This window comes from Larimichthys crocea, unplaced genomic scaffold (assembly GCF_000972845.2).
Source record: "Larimichthys crocea isolate SSNF unplaced genomic scaffold, L_crocea_2.0 scaffold661, whole genome shotgun sequence".
Taxonomy (NCBI): domain Eukaryota; kingdom Metazoa; phylum Chordata; class Actinopteri; family Sciaenidae; genus Larimichthys; species Larimichthys crocea.
The window spans coordinates 41815-60987 of NW_020858706.1; the positions used below are offsets into that span (position 1 = coordinate 41815).

Consider the following 19173-nt stretch of genomic DNA (forward strand, 5'->3'; position numbering starts at 1 on the left):
ACGGCATTTACAGCCTCACACACACGCTCCCACTCACGTCTTTTTTTTGGGTCATATTTATCCCTGTTGACAGGGTAGCAAACAGAATCTCCACTTCATTCACTAGAATCTTTAGCTTAGACTCTGTGAAATTCATTTTCTTTCCTTTGTTCATCGCGTTATCTGATCGGACAATGAGGTGAATCTCAGGTCCAGGGCCTATTTAAACAGATTTGCATATGTAAATGGGGGCGTGGACAGGGAGGAGCTGCATGTTTGCTCAATTCCACGTTGATTGGGATGTACAAAAGAAACATGCTTGGATCCATGCGTACGCACACTTTGATACATCTGAATATTTTTGTGGTACGACAGTTTCTGGGTTTTGGCGTACGCCAAGTTTCACGTGGAAATCCACGCAAGTATTCGTACATGAGGCCCCAGGACTCCACGGAGTTATAGTGAAGAAAACAAAAAATGAACAAAAGAGAAAAAAGTCAAAAAGCGACCTCAAAGGCTGGAACAGCTTTGAGAATAGATTAATAGCAATATTTTTTTTATCGGCCGTTAAGAGTCTCACGTTAACGCAGCACATTAATGCAGCACTTTAACGCCGATAACGGCCCACCACTAGTAAAGACAGAACAGCCTAGATGTTGTTGATTTGGTAAATGGTGACATGTTAGATATAAACACCTTAAATTTAATTTCAATTCATGAACACGGTCAAATCATACGGCTACTGTATAGTATGCAGTAGTCAAACCAGCTGCATTTTCCGCTCTGTGATCTGTGACACTGGGAGACCAAAAAGCCCATTACTGTAAGCGCAAACAAAAGATTGAGCAACGAGAATGCTAATGCAGTGTGTAAGCTACGTCATCTCCAGGTAGAACAACTGTAAAAAAGTTCTGTGAGAGAAGCACCATCTCCTGGTCATACCCTGTAATTACATGAATGGGTGGAGTTACAGTAAAAAATAGACAGGAAAAGGAGGGGGGTCACTCCAGCCACGGAACTTGGCAGGCAGTTGGCTGGAAGACGGCTGGAAGACGGCTGCCATTCAGCTGGCTTTCAGCTTGAACGGGAACTTTTGAGTTGCTACTACTGTATACTTTGACATCGGGCTGCTCCGGGACCAGGGAAACTAATTTCGTTCTGTCCCATGTTTAACATGTGTTGAAATGACAAACTCCTTGAATCATAGAATCAGTGGTCCCTCGTTTATCGTGGGGGGTACATTCTAAAAATAACCCGAAATAGATGAAATCCGCAAAGTAATCAGCTTTATTTTTTACAATTATTATACATGTTTTAAGGCCATAAAACCCCTAACCACACACTTTTATACACTTTTCTCAGACAGGCATTAACATTTTCTCACATTTCTCTCTTATTTAAACTCCCAAAGTTCTAACTTTTGCAGATTTCACAAAAATAAGTTCAATACTGTATTAGTAAATGAAACCGTATTTCACAGTTCTTCTGACGGTGCCTCTTTGTCCTGGTGCCACTCCGCTGTAACGGCTTTTTCCTCTGAAGGCCTTGGTACAGGTGTTTTTTTTCCCGAGTGCAGAACATACAACGCATTTTGTACAGTACTCCCTTAGCTAATCAGGATGCGCGTTCATACTGTACAGTACACTGTAAAAAAAGCATGCAAAATTACACAAAAAAAATCCACGAAACAGCGAGGCCGCATAAGGTGAACTGTGTTACAGTGAGGGACAACTATAACGCCATAAAGCAGTTCTTCCCCCATTTCATGGCCGTTGGCAAGTTGCAACAAATGACCACTATGTTATGTGCTCAGAAACGTAGGTTGAACAATACAAATTCAAATGATGTGATTCAAGTTCAGTTTCTGGTGGCACATATTTCAGCCCATACTTTTCTCTCCTGTGAAGCAAGATTTCGATGAATCCAGAGCAGGTTGGAGTCTAACATTAAAGTCCCCACCACAAATGAGGATACCGTGGGCTTCAGAGATTAGTAATTCAAAAATTACTTCTGCCAACTCTCCCAGGGGGACCCCAAGGCGTTCCCAGGCCAGCCGAGAGACATAGTCCCTCCAGCGTGTCCTGGGTCTTCCCTGGGGCCGCCTCCCGGAGGGACGTGCCCGGAACATCTCACCAGGGAGACGTCCAGGAGGCATCCTCACGAGATGCCCGAGCCACCTCAGCTGGTTCCTCTCGATGCGGAGGAGCAGCGGTTCTACTCTGAGCTCCTCGCGGATGGCCGAGCTTCTCACCCTATCTCTAAGGGAGAGCCCAGCCACCCTGCGAAGGAAGCTCATTTCGGCCGCTTGTATTCGCGATCTTATTCTTTCGGTCACTACCCAAAGCTCGTGACCATAGGTGAGGGTAGGAACGTAGATCGACTGGTAAATCGAGAGCTTCGCCTTTCGGCTCAGCTCCTTCTTCACCACGACGGACCGGTGCAGAGTCCGCATCACTGCAGAAGCCGCACCGATCCGCCGGTCGATCTCCCGTTCCATCCTTCCCTCACTCGTGAACAAGACCCCGAGATACTTGAACTCCTCCACTTGAGGCAGGATCTCATCCCCGACCCGGAGACTGCACTCCACCCTTTTCCGGCTGAGAACCATGGCCTCGGATTTGGAGGTGCTGATTCTCATCCCAGCCGCTTCACACTCGGCTGCAAACCGCTCCAGAGAGAGCTGAAGGTCACGATCCGATGAAGCCAACAAGACTAGATCGTCCGCAAAAAGCAGCGACCCAATCCTAAGGCCACCGAATCGCAGCCCCTCGACGCCCTGGCTGCGCCTAGAAATCCTGTCCATAAAAGTTATGAACAGAACCGGTGACAAAGGGCAGCCCTGGCGGAGTCCAACTCCCACGGGAAACAGGTCCGACTTACTGCCGGCAATGCGGACCAAGCTCTGGCACCGAGAGTAAAGGGACCGGATAGCCCGTATCAATGGGTCCGGAACCCCATACTCCCGGAGCACCCCCCACAGGACCTCCCGAGGGACACGGTCGAACGCCTTCTCCAGGTCCACAAAACACATGTAGACTGGTTGGGCGAACTCCCATGCACCCTCCAGGGCCGCGCTAAGGGTATAGAGCTGGTCCACAGTTCCACGGCCAGGACGAAAACCACACTGCTCCTCCTGGATCCGAGGTTCGACAATCTTGCGGACCCTCCTCTCCAGGACCCCCGAAAAGACCTTCCCGGGGAGGCTGAGGAGTGTGATCCCCCTATAGTTGGAGCACATCCTCCGGTCCCCCTTTTTGAAGAGGGGAACCACCACCCCGGTCTGCCAGTCCAGAGGCACTGCCCCCGATGTCCACGCGATGTTGCAGAGACGTGTCAACCAAGACAGCCCCACAACATCCAGAGCCTTGAGGAACTCCGGGCGGACCTCATCCACCCCCGGGGCCTTGCCACCGAGGAGTTTTTTGACTACCTCAGCGACCTCAGCCCCAGAGATGGGCGAGACCACCACGGGGTCCCCAGACTCTGCCTCCTCAACGGAAGACGTGCTGGTGGGATTGAGGAGGTCTTCGAAGTATTCCCTCCACCGACCCAAGACGTCCCCAGTCGAGGTCAGCAGCACACCGTCCCCACTGAACACAGTGTTGATAGTGCACTGCTTCCCCCGCCTGAGCCGCCGGATGGTGGTCCAGAACCTCCTCGAAGCCGTTCGAAAGTCGCTCTCCATGGCCTCACCGAACTCCTCCCACGCCCGAGTTTTTGCCTCCGCAACCGCCGAGGCCGCATTCCGCTTGGCATGTCGATACCCGTCAGCTGCTTCAGGACTCCCACAGGCCAAAAAGGTTCTGTAGGCCTCCTTCTTCAGCTTGACGGCATCCCTCACCGCCGGTGTCCACCAGCGGGTTCGGGGGCCACCGCCACGACAGGCACCGACCACCTTACGGCCACAGCTCCGGTCGGCCGCCTCGACAATGGAGGAACGGAACAAGGTCCACTCGGACTCAATGTCCCCCGCCTCCCCCGGGACATGAGCGAAGCTCTCCCGGAGGTGGGAGTTGAAACTCTTTCTGACAGGAGATTCAGCCAGACGTTCCCAACAAACCCGCACAGAACGTTTGGGCCTGCCAGGTCTGACTGCCATCCTCCCCCACCATCGGAGCCAACTCACCACCAGGTGGTGATCAGTTGACAGCTCCGCCCCTCTCTTCACCCGAGTGTCCAAAACATGTGGCCGCAAGTCCGACGACACGACCACAAAGTCGATCATCGAACTACGGCCGAGGGCATCCTGGTGCCAAGTGCACATATGGACACCCTTATGCTTGAACATGGTGTTTGTTATGGACAATCCATGACGTGCACAGAAGTCCAATAACAGAACACCACTCGGGTTCAGATCAGGGGGGCCGTTCCTCCCAATCACGCCCCTCCAGGTCTCACTGTCGCCGCCCACGTGAGCATTGAAGTCCCCCAGGAGGACGAGGGAGTCCCCAGAGGGAGCGCTCTCCAGCACCCCCTCCAAAGACTCCAAAAAGGGTGGGTACTCTGAACTGCCATTCGGTGCATAAGCACAGACGACAGTCAGGACCCGTCCCCCCACCCGAAGGCGAAGGGAGGCTACCCTCTCGTCCACCGGGGTGAACCCCAACGTACAGGCGCCGAGCCGGGGGGAAACAAGCAGTCCCACCCCCGCTCTGCGCCTCTCGCCGGGGGCAACTCCAGAGTGGTAGAGCGTCCAGCCCCTCTCAAGGAAACTGGTTCCGGAACCCACGCTGTGCGTCGAGGCGAGCCCGACTATATCTAGCCGGTACCTCTCAACCTCGTGCACCAGCTCAGGCTCCTTCCCCGCCAGAGAGGTGACATTCCACGTCCCCAGAGCCAGCTTCTGCAACCGGGGGTCGGACCGCCAGGGTCCCCGCCTCCGACTGCCGCCCATCTCTCTTCGCACCTTCTCCCCCCTGAGACCCCTCCCATGGGTGGTGGGCCTATGGGAAGGGGGGCCCATGTCGCCTTTTCGGGCTGTGCCCGGCCGGGCCCCATGGGTAAGGACCCGACCACCAGGCGCTCGCCAACGAGCCCCACCCCCAGGCCTGGCTCCAGGGGGGGGCCCCGGTGACCCGCGTCCGGGCAAGGGAAACTTGGTTCCATCCGTTGTCATTTTCATCAGGAGATGTTGAGCTGCGCTTTGTCTGGACCCTCACCTAGGACCTGTTTGCCTTGGGTGACCCTACCAGGGGCATAAAGCCCCCGACAACATAGCTCCTAGGATCATTGGAACACGCAAACCCCTCCACCGCGGTAAGGTGGCAGCTCCAGGAGGGGTCTCTCAACACTATACTATAAGAATTTCTGACATAGTGAAATTAGAAGTCCCAACATGGAAAGCGCCAGTCCTTGAAGCCTTGCATGAAGCTTGTATCCTTGCAGTTTCCAAGTCTTCCACCATATCGCCAAGTCAGCTGGTTGACTCAGTCTAAGAGTGATGTAGAGTTTTAAACACAGTCACCGGTATCCCCCTCTCTGCCATATCAGCCGTTGCCACCTGCCACCAGCTGTACTGTAGGTCACTGCGTCTTCCTTGTAAAACACCCTCAGTCTTGCTAGGAACGGAGTCTAAAATCAAACATTTCTCTCCTTCAGGGCTCTTTCAGTATTTTCTCCTTCATTCTGTAACTTGAAAACTAAACCACAATGGACATCTGTGGCGCTTCACTCATCTTTACACTGCACCACACTCATTTCTCTCCTTTTCTGCTACTCCTCTCCCTCCTGTTCAGCACAATCATTTATGAGCGCTGCCATTTTGGAACCCAGCCCCTCCCTGCTTGGTGGTATGATCCTTGGTGATCCTTGTCTATCCTCTATCCTGTTTGGTTGCACAGTCATGCATGCAGTGATGTATTACTTTACAAAAAAACAAAACAGCTCATTGTTCACTTAAAATAGCGGTCCTTTGAACTGACTCATTCACAACCGGCACATCAATGCTTCAGCCCCTTCATTAATAAATCCTCCAAAAGAAACCATTGTAGTAATGAATCACTGCTCTTTCTTTTATCCCATGTAGTCTGATGTTATCACGTCTTGAATGTCCCTCCAAATCAGTCAGTTTGGCCTCCATGTGCAATTGAAGTTTCACCAGTTGTGCTAAAACACTCTCTGTTGACTGGATTCGGGTCTCTGCCATATTAATCCGCTTTTTGTTCATTTTGTTAATGTCCTCTTTAAGGCTGTTTAATTGCAGAATGGAGTCTCTCCTGAATTCTCTTTTAGATTAGGTGTACCTAAGTGTGCATCGTGGTTTAGCTCTGAATCCGTGTCCATGTTCACCATTTTGCTGCTAGCATATAACAGCTGCCCGTTGTTCATCGAGGTCTTTACTTTGTGCATCTCTTATTGTCCTGTAATGCATCTTGTTTACCCGTTATATCTACCTTTACTTAAGCGCGTTTCTACTGGAATTCGAATTATATCTGGCAACTTTTAATTATTTTTGTCGGGGTCCTGTGGCAGTATGCTGCCATCAAGATGTTGGCCACACCGCCAACGTCTAGAAGTGATTTTCATGTTAAGGCATATCACTTCCCATCCCATGTTTAGCTGATAGTCAGAAAAATTACACCTATTGTTTTTAGTGTAAAATATCCCACTCCAGCAGTATTTTACACATATTAACAAGAATTTTATAAGCTACTGTATCCTGACTACTACTTCTGTGTGGTGCATCCGATGGATACAAAGCGGCCAGGAATGATTCAATGCCAGCCATTTTCATGTGCAGCAGAAGAGTGCAGTATGCATGTGCAGAGGAAGAAGAAAGAAATGTGTTAAGAAAGAGGCCCACCATGCAGAGAAAAGCCACTCATAACCTTGGTTCAAGCTATAATAGAGAAAATTATTACGACTGCAGCTATTTATTTTTTGTTGTTGTTTACTATTGTTGACTAATCTGATGATGATTTTTGTGATTCATTGTTGGACCACAATTTTCCAAAGATATATTCAGTTTACAGTAATATAAAACACACAGAAAATCAGCAAAACCTCGAATCCCCAAATTGAGAAGCTTAAATCAGAAAGTATTTGTTTTTGTTCAATAAAAACCTTCAATGGGAAGAAAACTGTTTTAAAAACAGGTTAAGCTTTAGCTTTATTACCTTAGAATGAAGCTTTTATATCGCCCAAGGGATCTACTATGGGGTGCCGTTTGTAAAGCGTCTCGCTCTGAAAATAACAGCAACATTTTGTCACATTTAGCTAAAAACAATGTTTAAAAAACTGGTTTTGATTACTGGTAAAAACTGGTATTGAATCTAAATGTTAAATATAAATATAAATGTTAAATATAAATATGAATATAAATGTTGAAGCTAAATGTTTCGAGTGAAACTAAATATTTAGCTAAAATGCAAATTCAAATGCCGGTAACCGGAAGTGCCAAAATAAAAGCTAGAGGAGGTCAGAGCGTGTTTTTAGTGGCAAATAACGAATAAAACCCATCTTATCTGGGGAAATGGACTCTTGGACATGGATTATCGTGATAATAACTAACCATAACTTTGACTGATCTGTCATTTTCGCGGTGTAGGATCGTCTACACCGGCCCGCCTTCACCCCGGTAAACTGTACTGTCGGACATACCTCTGCAAACATGTCAATAAATGAGTCAAGTCAAAGTGAGCCCCCTTGTGGCTGGCTATAGTGGCTACAGGTTATAAGTCCCGCACCCTTCATAAAAGTGACACTAAAAACTCAAAGTACTCTTCAAATAAAGTTTCTCCAAACGTGTTTGTTCATCTAGGTAGTTATTATCACGATAATCCATGTCCAAGAGTCCATTTCCCCGGATAAGATTGGTTTTATTCGTTATTTGCCACTATAAACACGCTCTGACCTCCTCAAGCTTTTATTTTGGCACTTCCGGTTACCGGCATTTGAATTGAATTTGAATTTGAGCTAAATATTTGGTTCCACCCGAAACTAAATGTGCTAAATGTGACAAAATGTTGCTAATATTTTCAGAGCGAGACGCTTTACAAATGGCACCCCATAATCTACAGTTGCCTAGAAGGCTTTTTCGTTTTGTTTTCTTCCGCTTATCCGTGCCCAGAAGGCACAAAACAAAATCCTGGCTGTAGATATGGATGCTTTTTCGTTTTTTGGTTCTCTTTCATGCTTGCAATGGGAGGGTGAGGTCAGTAGTGTTTAGCTGGTTGCTCTGCAACTTCACCAGTAGATGACACTAAATTCTACACACTGGATCTTTAAGTAAACTTTAATGGAATATTGTCACAGATATGACAGTTGACGTTTTCTAAAGATATTTGTCATATGTTTTTGAATAAAATGAAGATATGTAAAAGATCTGTTTCTCTAACATATCTTTTCCATATCTCTGCTATTTGTTATTATTCCCAAATAGAGCCAACAAAATCCAATAGCTCTTTCTTTTATTAGATAACTCATTTGTAGGATATTTATGGGGTAATCTTACAGTTATTTTGAAAGCTAGTATTTGTTTTTGATGATTATATGGTTTTATAAACTGGAACAGAAATTGTAAAAATAAACTAAGGTGGATAGTGAAGATTACCAACAAGCTGACTAGGGCTGTCAAAATTGCTCCAAAATGACATTCGAATATTCGCTCTAAAAAAACCATTAGGTTAGATTAGATATTCGAATGGTTCGAACATCTATTTTAGCGCATTATGTCAATAACAGGACAAACTAATACGAGACATAACTACTTGTATAGGTATTTTTTATTTCAGTTTTAACATGTCTTTGAAAACATACCTACACAATAAAAAATAAGTAAATGAACTAATCGTAAAAAAGACTGTAGACCTCTCTCTCGCACACCTGTAAGCAGGTGTGCCCCATGCCATATAGTCACCCTAACTAATTATTGATTTATAACGTAGCCTAACCTAAGAAATCTCTCGACTGCTGTCCAGTCTGGTAATAACGGGTCTCTGTGGGTGATGTGAGCTGAAGGTAGTGGGAGTGTATGTTGTGAGTTTAGGGGGCACGTCAGCCAGAGCTGTAGTGGGTGTGTGTGTGAGTGAATGAGTGAGTGAGACTGCTGTCTGCTGAACAGAGGGTCGCAGAAAGAAGGGTCTGAAGTTCCTGTGATTCGGTTACAGAAACCCTCCAAAACTGATCCGAAACCAGCCCAATTTTTATCCACCCGCCCTAAACCCATTTTCGCCCGCAAAATAGATTGCAAAACCGCCCAATCTGCCAACCATGCTTTCAGCAACGAGTGATGCTGTGCAATTGCAACTCCTGTGACCTGTCCCTGACCGTGGCAGTGCACCCACTCGCAAAGCAGCTGCTGATGCTGATCTACAGGACTGTGTTTTTTTCCACAGTCGAATATTAATTTTCACAATCGAATCTCCGTTTTTTTTTAAATATTCAAATATATATTTGAATTTAGAATATTTCTTGACAGCCCTAAAGCTGACAGTTGCACATTCCCTGTTTGATAACTTTATGGTTACATGTTTCATAGTTAATGTATGGCTGATGATATTTAGAGATTGCTTAATTATTGAAAGTTAATAACAGTGTTCTTGTGTTTTGTTCAGTGTCTTTCACCTGCAGGGAGGCTCTGGTTGTCAAAATGATTACCTGGAAGTCAGAGAGGGAAACTCCACTGGGCCTCTGGTTGGGTCTTTCTGTGGTAACTCACTCCCCTCCAACTACACCTCTGTAATTGGTCACATCCTGTGGATTAAGTTTGTCTCAGATGCATCAATTAGCGGAGCAGGATTCAGAGCCACCTTCGCACACTGTGAGTATTTATGTATAGAGACAATTCACCAGTCTTGTTAGGAGTCCAAGGCCAAATGGGCCATGCATGCAGGGATAGATTTTACAGACGTACAGACAGTACTTATGATGCGGATTGTACAGACAGATAAATCGTAAGAATGCATTCAAATAGAGCTGTTCAGTTGGAGTAGAGGAGCCAACTTTGAACGTTACGTACAAACCACAACTGACAAGTCCTACTCATTCTGCCTTTGAAATAAGAAAAAAAAGGAAAATAGGACTTTATTGATCCCTAAAAGGTAAAATCACAAGCTACTTAGCTGTATACAGTGCTTAACAAATTTATTAAACCTCCACCCAATGTAAAGTTCATACCACAGCTGCCCATAATTAAAATGCCAATAACAGTATTGGTAATTACCAATTTTCTTTTTTTTTTTATGTTTCTGCAATGGTTAACGCCAGTATGTAGTAGCTCTTTAACCAAAATGATTAATTTAATGCTAAAATATAATTATTACTATCTGTGAATTTTTACCACATTATTATTTCTTGATTAAGATGTCAAATTGCATTTGACTATGGTCAGTGTTGCTAACTTCATGTTTTGAAAAATGGAACTGCAAATTACCAGAGTTGGTTTGTCAGCTGAGCAAGGAATATTTGTTTAAACATGGTTCTCGGGGGCTGCCGAGGGACGGCTATCAGAAGTTACTTTAGGTCGGTCCGCAACGGCTACTAGGGACTCGCTAACTATAGCAACTAAGGGCTGCTCAGTGGTGCAGTACCATGCCTCCAATTCACTTAGCCTCACCTCCAAAGCAGTAAATAAACATATATACAAACATTAGGGATGTAACGGTTACCTGTATTATAGTAAATCGTAAACCTTTTTTGAGACACTTAGGAGCTACTAGCTGTGTTAGCAGCTGACGAAAGCCAAATGAAATGGAACCAAAGGCACCCGACACAATGTAAGGTGATGTAAAATAATGTAAACATTTTCATTAACGCTAGGAAGAACATACAGTGATATTTATAATAGCGAGTTAAAAACGTGAGTCGATGTTGACAGCGAGTTATGCTGTTTGTAACTTTAGCTCAAGTAAATAAAATAAAACACTGTTGTGTTCTAACAAATTTTGTTTACATGTTTTGTAAAGTAAACTTTGTGTGTGCCACTTGCTTGCCCCTTTAATGTGAAAGTTTCATTTTGATAAGATTTTGGCTACTAATGTTTTAGTATGATAAGAAAATCACAAGATTTTGTTAACTTATTTCAATGTATGTGTTTTTTAGATGTTTGTACAGCAATGTACAGAATATCGCTAACCATGTTAGTTTTCACTGGTTTGATATTGTTAACCGTGATAATTTGGTCACTATAATTGAGATATCAAATTTTCCATATCGTTACCATTATTAGTAAAGGAGGATGAGGAGTAACTAAACATGTGGCACGCCACACAGGAGAAAGCGGGAGAGGAGAAGAGAAGCCATTGCTAATTGTCACGATGATGAATGAACAAACTGTTGGATTTAGTGTGAGAGCTGCTGGAGGTTGCTGTTCGTGCACAAGCAGAACAAGTACAGAATACAGTACAGAAGCAGAACATTTATGAATAAAATGGTCAATAACCTCTGTTATGATAAATATAAGAAAAGTGTGCAGAGCAGAAAACACTGTGGCAGTCACACCAATAACGAAAAGTGAAAGACTATGCTTACAGTAGTATGTAGTTATAATCTGTTATCATACTATATAGTATTCTGAAATGGACCATTCTGTGTAATGAGTACTTTTATACAAAAGTTGGACATAAATGCAGGCATACAAAAAGTCATTATCCAAAAGATTCTTCCAAAAGAGTTTTTTTTTTTTTTTTTGAGCTAGTAAGTTGGCTGGTTACCGCAAAGGTTATAGCAATGAACTGGCAGTGAGTGGGGGATGAATCCGGGTAAAGGTATTGCAGTGGGATGAAGTGGTAATCAAGTGAATGAGGAGCATGTGTTACTGGGGATTTCCACCAGGGGACGTAAGCACAGCGGAAACGGTTTTACTCTGATCTCTGCTTTAGCGTCAATCCCCACCAGGGCGCATGACGGCAGCACAGTGCTGCCTTGCGAGCCAGCCGTATTCACACGAGATCACGCAATAATCCTGAACGCGCAAGATACCACGATAAACTGTGTGTATTAGGGAAACAACAACAACCAGTATACTTTGCTTCTCCAACGTGGAAGAGATTATAAAAAGCATCTGTTGTGTCATAAATTATTGTGTGTTGTTCCACTTCAACAATCAGTCTCTCGTCGTTGATGTTGAGACCTTTTGATCGATTGACTGCTGACCTGGTTCCACTGGTTATGATGTGAAGTTGTGATGAACTGCGTATTGTATTTTATTTTGAAAGGGGGCCGAAGTGTATTACATTGATTCTGTGTTTGATTTCCTGTCTGGTGCAATCTGCTCTGTTGAGCTTTACGCGGTTTAGCAACGGCTCTGTCAAGAATAGAAATGCTATGGATTGAAAGTGCTGTAGCGCGGAGAGACGTTGCTGGGACACTGCTGAGACGTTCCACGGTGCGCCCGGTGTGAGTGCTCTCATTGATTAGAGTGGCAGCGATCAGCTCCGGTGACCGCGGCGATACGTCTCCGGTGGAAATTAGGTTTTAATGAGTGGAAGAGTGGCAGAGTTTTTCTCCACTTTATTGTATAAGGTTTGACCTCCTGCACATGATCTCTTGTGTGATGGATATACAAGTATTACACATCTTAACTCACACTAGCTCCTTCTGGTTGTCATTAATCCAATATATAGACAGTAATTGTCTTATGTGTATAAGTTGTGTTCACCTCTGTATTTAAATTTTTTGTGTCTGAAAAACAAATCTTTCACTTTCTGTTTTTCAGTGTATGGTAATGATGTGATGGGGGAGTTTGGTCAGATAGCATCCCCACTTTATCCCAGATTGTACCCCAATAATGCCCACTACCACTGGACCATAACTGTAGAGGGAGACCGCTACATCCAGATACGCTTCTTGGACATAGACATCGAGGACCTGTATAACTGCTACTACGACCAACTCAAAGTAAGATTGTGTGTGCTGTGACATCTCATTGTTTCCTTGATTTAAACTTTTAGATTTACAGTCACAATGTTTGTACCATTGTGTCTAAGTGTAAATGTAATTTTGCTGTTGCACATGAGCCTTCACTGCCACATTAGTGTTATTAATTATTAAATACTTAAACAGCATTAATAATGTAATGCAGTGATAGATAAAATAACTTCCACCCTTTAAATTGTTCATTTAAATGCCTAAAAGCTCATCTTTTTCACTCAAAACATATTCCTCCAGACCCAAAAAGTTAAGTCTGGAGTAACAGGACTTTTCCAGTCCAGTTGCCCCAGACCTAACTGTAAGCGCCATTTATTATTGTTTATTCCATGTTCAATTCAACCAGGTGAGAAAAGGTTTCGATGTGTTTGTATGAGTATTGAGCCGCCGGTGTTTTGGGCTTATGTGGCTTCCGTGGGAAGCTGGATGTGAAAAGGTGTGTCGTATGTTTTCAATAAAGAAATGGCAGAGCGACACGGTCGTTTTACCATGACACCGGGTCACACGTCTGTGTCCGCAGCCAGCCAGAGTTATGCGTAAACGGTCTCCTGTCATTTATTAGAGTGGTTATAAACAAAGAAATGAAGAACAAGAAAAAGAACAAGTAAGATAGCCACCACATTAAGTAAAACGACCAGCTCAGCAACACTAGGCCGCGCTGCCATGAAGTCCGCATAGCCGAACGCAACGAGGCAAGGCTACAACGCTACACTTCCAGATAAGTGAAAGTACAAAGCCAGAAGACGAAAGTGAGACGACAAGCATGTTGGGTCTTCATAAGATAACACTCGATAAAGCCACGGTGCTTTGTGTTATAGACCGTTTTATGAACAGTTGAATCAGACATTGCGTAAACAAACATGGCTGATGGCGGTGTCGTTACTAGACCAAGAACACGGAGCTGCGGGAGCAAGAATGACCACAAAAGGGCACCAAAGCCCACCGAACGGGGCCTAGAAGAGCTACTAAGCCAATTTATAAACACAAGAAGGTCCAAACTATCACAGTTAACGTCAAAGGTGAACAAAATAGACAGACTAATGAAAGACAATGAGAGTCCAGACACTGTTGATGAACATTTGGTTGAATGCTCAAAACTTTTGAGAGAGTTTGGTCATGCAAATGATGGTGTACTCAGACTGTTGCCTGATGATGAAAAAGATTCAGATCAAACATTTTGGTTCAAGCCAAAGAATGAAAGATTCAGTCAATTTATTAATGAAGCTGAAGGATGGATCTATGCATCAAGGCAACAGTATCAAGACGCTGTGAGTCCAGATGACAGCGTATCTATGGTTGCTGCACCAGCGGAGGATGAACCTGTGCTTCATGAGGGACAAAGCACAGCTGCTGACCATTCTACTAGACCGCCCAGATCTGGATCGTCCAGAACTGGATCGTCCAGAACCGGATCATCAAGAACCGGAACGTCCAGAACTTCTAGATCTTCAGGATTTTCAAGATCATCCATCTCATCCATGCGTCAGAAGGAACAAGCAGAACACACAGCCTTACTTGCACAAGCAGCATCCTTGAAAGAGATAGAGTCATTAGAGCTTGAAGAGTGCAAGTTAAAGGCAAGGAAAGATCAGCTAAAGATTGAGACAGCAATTGCTGCATCTTCAGCAAAGCTAAAAGTGCTGGAGAATTGTGAGCATGAGAGCCAACAAAGTGCTCAATCTAAGGTGAAGTCAGTGGACAATGTGCTGTCCAGACCAGAGCCAGTATTACAGTGGGAACACACTGAAAGGTCACAGGTAAACAATAAAGTGAAACAAGAAAATTAAACACAACCCACTAATATCAATACTGATGCTGTGAAGTGTTGCTAAAACAAAATCACATCACTGAGATGTTAGTCAAACAACAGAAACTGATTCATCTGCCCCAAAGAGACATACCTGTGTTCAGTGGTGACCCCCTTGAGTTTAAGTCTTTCATGAGGGCTTTTGACTGTACCATCCATGACAAAATTGATAATGATGATGACAGGTTATACTACCTTGAACAATTTACTAGAGGTGAGCCCAGAGACTTAGTCAGGAGTTGCCAACACATGAGCCCACATCAAGGCTACAGCGAAGCAAGGAAATTGCTAACTTTTCACTATGGCAACGAGCTGAAAATTTTATCTGCTTACATGAACAGGGCTCTCAATTGGCCACAAATCAAGCCAGACGATGCTAAGGCTCTCCATAGTTACTCCTTGTTCTTAACTGGTTGTAACAATGCAATGCAGGACCTTGATCAGCTGCAAGAGATAGAGAATCCCACTAATCTCAGAGTCATTGTCTCCAAGTTGCCCTACAAAATGAGAGAGATGTGGAAAGTTTCTGCATTTGACATTCAAGAAGCTACCAGAAAGAGACCAAGATTTTCACATCTGGTCAGATTCGTAAACAGACAAGCTAAAATAGCTGCAGATCCTGTCTTTGGTGACATAAAGGACATCGAAGACAAGGGGAAACATTTTGCAAGTATGATAACAGAGCGACCAAACAGGTCAAAGGGTAGCACATTCGCTACAAGTGTAGCACCAGCAGTACATGAGAACTCACCTGAAAATTGTAAAGGCTCCTCTCGCCAAGTCGTCAATGCCTTTCAAAAACCATGTACATTCTGTGAAAAACAACACACATTGGCAGGATGTCTCAAAATCAGTAACCAGCCCTGTCAAGAAAGACTAGAATTTCTTAAAGGAAAAGGACTGTATTTTTCATGTTTGACTCCAGGTCATTTGAGTAAAGCCTGCAAAAAGAGAGCTTCATGTGAACATTGTCCTAAGAAACACCCAAGCTTACTTCATGTTACAAAGTAAGATGATAATGAAGCTGCTTAGAATAGTCAGAAAGACACTACAAAAAACATAGCAGCTTGTGAAACAACACACATTTCAAGTGGGCCTTGTTGTGCCACCGGGGCCGGAAAAGACAATTGTGTCTTAGCAATTGTGCCTGTGTGTGTCAAGGTAAAGAAAAGCAACAGAGTAATAGAGACTTATGCATTCATGGACAATGGAAGTCAAGCAACTTTCTGCACTGAGAAGTTAATGAGACAGCTTGGCATCGAGGGCAGAAAAACTCAAATACTGCTTCGAACAATGGGTCAAGAAAAGCTAGAGCCAAGCTACCATGTCTCAGGTCTAGAAATTTGTGGCATAAAAGAGAACATTTACATTGATTTGCCAGAGATCTATACACACAAGTACATTCCTGTGTTAAAAGAGAACATTCCTGTGCAGGAAGATCTGGCAAAGTGGCCACATCTTCATGGTATTGAGCTGCCACAAATAAACACAGACATTGGACTGTTAATAGGCTGTGATGTTTACAAGGCCATGGAACCCTGGGAAATCATCCACAGTGAGGACGACGGTCCATATGCAGTTGGGTAATAAATGGTCCCCCCAGGCGTGATGGTTGCGCTACTCCATTTGAAAGTGGGCAAAGTGTATCCATTGCCAATGTAGAGAACCTGCTTGTACAACAGTTCAAATATGACTTTCCAGAGAAAGCCAGTGAAGAAAAACATGAAATGTCACGAGAAGATGGGCACTGATGGGCACTACAGCATAGGCCTTCCCTTAAGAAACAAAGCTGTCTAGATGCCCAACAACTACAGTGTAGTCGTTCAGAGAACAGAAAACCTGAAAAGTGGGTGACCTGAGTGTGGTACATACCTCATCATGGGGTTTTTCACCCCCAAAAAGGGAAACTACGTGTAGTTTTTGACTGCGCAGCGTCATTTCAGGGCAAGTCATTAAACACAGAGCTTTTACAAGGACCGGACTTAACAAATACACTGATAGGAGTTTTAACAAGATTCAGACATGAACACATTGCTTTAATGTCAGACATAGAGGCAATGTATCATCAAGTGAGAGTTCCACCAGAAGATCAAGAAGGAAACCTGGATGAGCCATTGAAAGAGTACAAAATGGTTGTACATTTGTTTTTTGGGCGACGTCCTCCCCCAGCTGTGCCAATTTTGCGTTAAAAAAGACAGTTGAGGATGCTAAGGACAAAATGGCACCTGCTGCAGTGAAAGCAATCAGGGACAATTTTTATGTAGATGATTGTCTTTTGTCAGTGTCAGATAAAACCCAAGCAGTTAACGTGGTCAAAGACTTGACAGCACTGTGTGAGAGTGGAGGATTTCACCTTACAAAATTGGTGAGTAACAACAGAACTGTGCTAGCCTCCATTCCTGAGTCAGAGAGAGCCAAGGAGGTTAAAGATTTAGACCTCAGTCATGATGCATTACCTGATGAAAGAGTCCTTGGAGTGAACTGGTGTACAGAGTCAGATGTATTCAAGGTCAGAATCAATGCAAAGAACACACCACAAACTAGACGTGGCATCCTGTCATTTGTAAGTGCTGTGTATGACCCCGGATTTTTGTCACCTGTCATTCTTCCAGCTAAAATGATCCTGCAGGACTTGTGTGGCAGGAAAGTCTCATGGGATGACGATATCCCTGCTGAATTGGCTCAAAGGTCACAAAAATGGATTTTGGATCTTCACAGTGGACAAATGTCTAAAACCGTCTGGTTTTGGAAAACTCACATCTGCACAAATGCATCACTTCGCGGATGCAAGTGAAAAGGGTTATGGAGTCGTCACCTACCTTCGCATAAAAAATGAAAAGGGTTCAGTCCACTGTTCATTCATCATTGGAAAGTCCAGAGTTTCTCCATTGAAACCAACAACGATCCCGAGACTGGAATTAACAGCTGCTGCTGTTGCTGTAAAGATAGACAGACTCATGAATAAAGAGCTGAAAATGCCACTAGAAGAATCCATGTTTTGGTCAGATAGTACTACTGTGCTGAGATGCATTGCTAGTGAGAATATTAGATTTAAAACCTTTGTGGCAAACAGAGTGTCACTTATCAGAGACAACACTAAGCCAAGTCAGTGGAGGTATGTGAACTCTGAGCTAAACACAGCTGACCACGCATCCAGAGGCATGAACACAGACACGTTCATAAAGTGTCAGAACTGGACTGATGGACCAGACTTTTTGAAGAAAGATGAGAAACACTGGCCAGTTTCTCCAGATATCAAAGAGATACAGAAAGATGATGTTGAAGTTAAAGCTGCAGTGAGTGTGAATGCAACAAATGCATATGAGAATACACTAAGCGGGTTCATTTGTCATTATTCAGAATGGCACAGGTTAACAAGAGCAATTGCCTAGATGTTTAAGTTGAAACAACTGCTCCTCAAACTGAGAGCACATCGTAAGTTGCTCATGTCACAAGCAAGTGAGAGACTGAGTTTTGAGAGGAGAACTGAGGTTGTTGCAAACCAGATGCAAAAGTTCAAAGGAACCATCAGAGGGTCTTTGCTCTCAGCTGAAGATGTTGCACTGGCAGAGACTGAAATTATCAAACTGTGTCAAAGGCAAGGTTTCTGTGATGAACTGATAACTCTTCAGAAAGGTGATAAGCTGAAAAGAAGCAGTCACATTGTCAAGCTTGATCCTATCATGCAGGATGGGATTTTAAGAGTAGGAGGAAGGCTGCATCAGTCTGCGCTTCCTGCTGATGCTAAACATCCCATGATCCTTCCTAAAATCCACCATGTGTCAACATTGATTCTCAGACATGTTCACCAAGAAACAGTGGAATGAATTATACATTGTCCAAGCTAAGAGAAAGATTCTGGGTTCCTCAAGCAGACTCAGCTCTTAGAGTCTTGTCAAAGTGTGTAACATGCAGAAAAATCTCAGCCAGACCTGGATATTCAACCCGCCAGCAGGTTCACATTTTGGCGGCATCTGGGAGAGACAAATTCGTTCTGTGAGAAGAATTCTTAACCAGACACTGAAACAGCAACTTCTTGACGACGACCATCTCCACACATTGTTTTGTGAAGTTGAGGCTATTGTAAATGGCAGACCCATAACAAGAGTGTCAAATGATCCACATGACACAGAGGTTCTTACACCTAATCATTTGCTTCTTTTGAAAAAACAACCAGTGCTGCCTCCTGGAGTGTTTGAGAGAGAGGACTTGTATGCCAGAAAGAGGTGGAAGCAAGTGCAATACCTGTCTGACATCTTTTGGATACGTTGGACAAGGGAATACCTGCTGCTCTTGCAGGAGAGGCAAAAGTGGACAGAAATCAGGAGAAATCTGAAAGAAGGTGATGTCGTGCTCAGAGTGGACGACAGCGCACCAAGAGGTTCATGGTTGATGGGAAAGGTTGAAAAGACAGTTCCTGATGCAAAGGGTCTTGTTAGACGTGCTTTTGTAAAAACTAAAACAAGCGTTTTGGAAAGACCAGTAGATAAGTCGTGTTTATTGCTTGAGATGGAAGAATA

The 19173-nt window shown here is 44.2% G+C and overlaps 1 protein-coding gene across 1 annotated transcript in view; it reads left to right on the plus strand.

Moving 5' to 3' along the window:
* The window catches only part of cubn (cubilin (intrinsic factor-cobalamin receptor)), a gene marked incomplete at its 5' end in the record, with an annotated part of 123921 nt that overhangs the window by 26472 nt on the left and 78276 nt on the right, over nucleotides 1–19173 (plus strand). Inside the window, 2 exons of the mRNA XM_027276879.1 lie at nucleotides 9534–9739; nucleotides 12635–12816. Coding sequence (XP_027132680.1) covers nucleotides 9534–9739; nucleotides 12635–12816 — 388 coding nt within the window. The remainder of the gene's footprint in view (nucleotides 1–9533; nucleotides 9740–12634; nucleotides 12817–19173) is intronic.